Source organism: Trypanosoma conorhini (assembly GCF_003719485.1).
Source record: "Trypanosoma conorhini strain 025E chromosome Unknown Tco_14.4_contig_01034, whole genome shotgun sequence".
In the NCBI taxonomy this organism is placed as follows: Eukaryota; Euglenozoa; class Kinetoplastea; order Trypanosomatida; family Trypanosomatidae; genus Trypanosoma; species Trypanosoma conorhini.
The window spans coordinates 1-2,740 of NW_021705124.1; the positions used below are offsets into that span (position 1 = coordinate 1).

The following is a 2,740-nucleotide window of genomic DNA, read 5'->3' on the forward strand; positions in this document are numbered from 1 at the left end:
CACTGCCACCTCTTCGTCGTCCTCCGTCGCTGCCCCGATTCCGTTTCGGAATTGCCGCATGCTTTAAAGCCAGCTGGGCAAGCGGCGGCTTTGGCAGAACGTAAGGCATTTTTACCGCCACCTTCACGGGGGACGGGCTGCCGGCGGTGTTGGAGCCAGAGCAACGGGTGGCGCCTCCTGCGGCGTCACTTCAGCCATCTTTCCTTTCTTTTCTTTTTTAAAAAATCCCTTGCGTTTCGTCGTTGCGCCATCGTGTCCAGAGGGAGAAGGAGGAATAGCGGAGGTGCAGAAGAGTCCGACGCTCCTAAAAAAGCGCAGGGCAGAGCGGCTGCACGCGTGTGTGTGTGTGTGTGCCTGGAGGAAGGAAGATCCCCAGAGGCAAACTGAGAGAAAGAGCAACGTCAGTTTCGGCGCGTGAGGCACACGAAGCGAGCAACTTACATACAACAAAATATAACGAAGCCTCTCCTGCCCCACACTGCACCCGGATCCGTACCGCCTTCCTTAGCCCATCCGATTCTCTTCCCATGAGGTGCAGGGCGCGTCCACGCAGACCTCCTCTCGTCTGCGGGCGTGGCAGCCGGCCGCCGGCCGTGGCTAGGCTGCGACGGTAACCCGAGCCGAGGCACGGCAAGAAAAAAGGGCGCATGGCATGGGTGTGACACACACGCCCAGACCCCGCCAGTAAGAGCGGCTGTGCCGGTTCCATCGCACTCCCACACACATGAGTGGGCATGGTAGCCATGGTCCTAGTTTATGCAAGTATATCCCATACCTCCACGTGCCGTGTCGCACAACATCGCGCTGGGGGGATAGAGGGTGCATTCCTAATGTGCACTCGCGGAGCCACGCTCACAGACAAACAAAAACAAACCAACACCCACACCCACACCCCACAGGCGGCTATACAGCCACAACAGCAAATCGCTCTAGTTGCACAATAAACGGAGACAGGGGGCGGGGGTGCAATAACCACAGACCCGGATTATTCCTCTCAGCAGCTTACAGGAGAAGCTGCACTAGAGTATAAGCCAGGGGGAGGCTTTAAAAGTACTTGAACTTCGCCGCCCCTTACGGGGACCTCCCAGCAGCGAGGTTCGGGACACATCATTTGCCGGCAACGTGCTCGTACGGCTTCCGCGCGTTTCTCTTTGGAATCGTCGTGCCTCATCCTCGCGTCTCTGCCGCTCACGGGCCCTTAGCATCTGCTCTTCCCGCTTTATTCGCCGCGCGTTGATGAGGGCGTTTCGCTTGTTCTCCTTCTCCACAATGTTATTCATGGTCTGCTTCAACTTCTTCAGCTGCTGGAGAATGAGCTCATGCTCCCGATGCTGCTCTTCCAGCTCCACACGCTGTCTGGCCTCCGCGGTGCGCTGCTCACGCTCATCAATCCTCTCAAGCATGACCAGTTCTCTCTCCGTCGGCGGGCGATGCTCACTGAGGGCGCGGCTGTAAATCATCATGGCCCCCACGGACGTGGAGCGACTCTCAGGCCTGTGCGCAGTGGACCTTGCGAAGGGAGAAAAGGAGTGCCTCGAGAGGCTGAAGCCGTGCCTCCAGGGAGTGCTGCTACTGCGCGAGGTGCGTCCGTGGTGGTTCGACATACACATTGAGGCATGGTGGGTGTCGTTGACGCCGTCCGCTGGTTGCTTTGCCGCTGCCGCAGCTTCTTGGGCCATTTCCTTGGATTTTGCCTGCTCTGTGGCCGTGATTTCCGGCGTGCCTGCACTCTTTTCTTCCGCCAACAACCTCTCGCGGGTGCGGCGGACGCGTTCGAGCAGTTCATTTCGCCGGCTTTCGAAGAAGGCGTGCCGCAGCTGTGCGAGATCGTGCGGCACGCTCAGGCACATGAATTCCGCCACGCTGCGCGGCAGCAGCTCGGCCGGAGCCACCTCCTCCATGCTGCAGGCCTTCAGACTGCGGGGGCTGTTCAGCACGCCCCTCACTCTCGGCGCACGCTCAAAGTTGTCCAGCGAGACAACGACCGCGGGGTTGTTCGCGTTCCTCGCCCCTCCGCTCAGCGAGCCCGACGAAAGTTTTGGGGGGCGATGACCGAGTTGACTGCGACGCCCAGCGGACACTGTGTGCGGCGGCGAGCCGTTCACCGCCCTCGTGGAGTCTTCGTGCGATGACATTGTGGCGCGGATCTTCGCCGGGGGAGGTGCGTGGTGTGGGGAGTGCGCGGCGCGGGAGGGAGAGAGAGAGGGTTAGGGAGCGTGGAGAGCAACACGCAAAGGCACGCCGAATTTGTGCGTGAGGGGGCAACGAAGCAAAACAAACAAAATAAAAAAATACACCGATAAAATGAAGACGGAAAAAAAAGCACAAACAAAAAAAACATACGAAATACTCCGCAAACAACAACCGCCCTCTCAACCAAAAAAAAAGGCGGCCATGGAAGCGCAGCACCGGCTTGGGCCCTGCAACATCGCATGGAGGGGCCGTACGGAGGCCGAAAAGAACAACAATAACAACAGCCCCATCATCGAACCAACCGTCGTGGCGTTGGTGCTGGTGGCAAGTTCCCTCCACGAGGAGCCGCGACGCCCACCGGGCGAAGGCACCGAGTCGCCCAAAATCAAACATGGCGGAGACACAGGCGCTGGCGAACAAATCTGCGGCCAGCAGCCTGGAGCGATGGAGCCCGTTGCTGGGCTTGCCGCGCAAAACTACTGCGGCCGCAGAGAATATTTACCGGGAGGCGCATCGCATTCGCCTATCACTTCGGGCGAGGGCTGCT

At 59.4% G+C, this 2,740-nt stretch overlaps 2 protein-coding genes across 2 annotated transcripts, besides 4 other annotated features; one reads left to right on the plus strand and one right to left on the minus strand.

The window, feature by feature from the left end:
• The first annotated feature begins 336 nt into the window (after positions 1 to 336).
• Positions 337 to 353: a microsatellite.
• A 510-nt stretch (positions 354 to 863) lies between these two features.
• Positions 864 to 893: a microsatellite.
• A 126-nt stretch (positions 894 to 1,019) lies between these two features.
• On the minus strand, positions 1,020 to 2,135 carry Tco025E_09242 (uncharacterized protein; the record flags this gene model as incomplete). Its single annotated transcript, XM_029376064.1, has 1 exon — positions 1,020 to 2,135. One exon carries the CDS (start codon positions 2,133 to 2,135, stop codon positions 1,020 to 1,022), a length of 1,116 nt encoding a protein of 371 aa, XP_029223828.1.
• A 55-nt stretch (positions 2,136 to 2,190) lies between these two features.
• Positions 2,191 to 2,224: a sequence feature (G-rich).
• A 47-nt stretch (positions 2,225 to 2,271) lies between these two features.
• Positions 2,272 to 2,338: a sequence feature (A-rich).
• Positions 2,339 to 2,394: 56 nt separating this feature from the next.
• Tco025E_09243 (uncharacterized protein) lies at positions 2,395 to 2,739 on the plus strand (the record flags this gene model as incomplete). Its single annotated transcript, XM_029376065.1, has 1 exon — positions 2,395 to 2,739. A coding segment is annotated over one exon (345 nt), but the record flags the coding sequence as incomplete, so codon positions are not given.
• Between the last annotated feature and the right edge of the window lies 1 nt (position 2,740).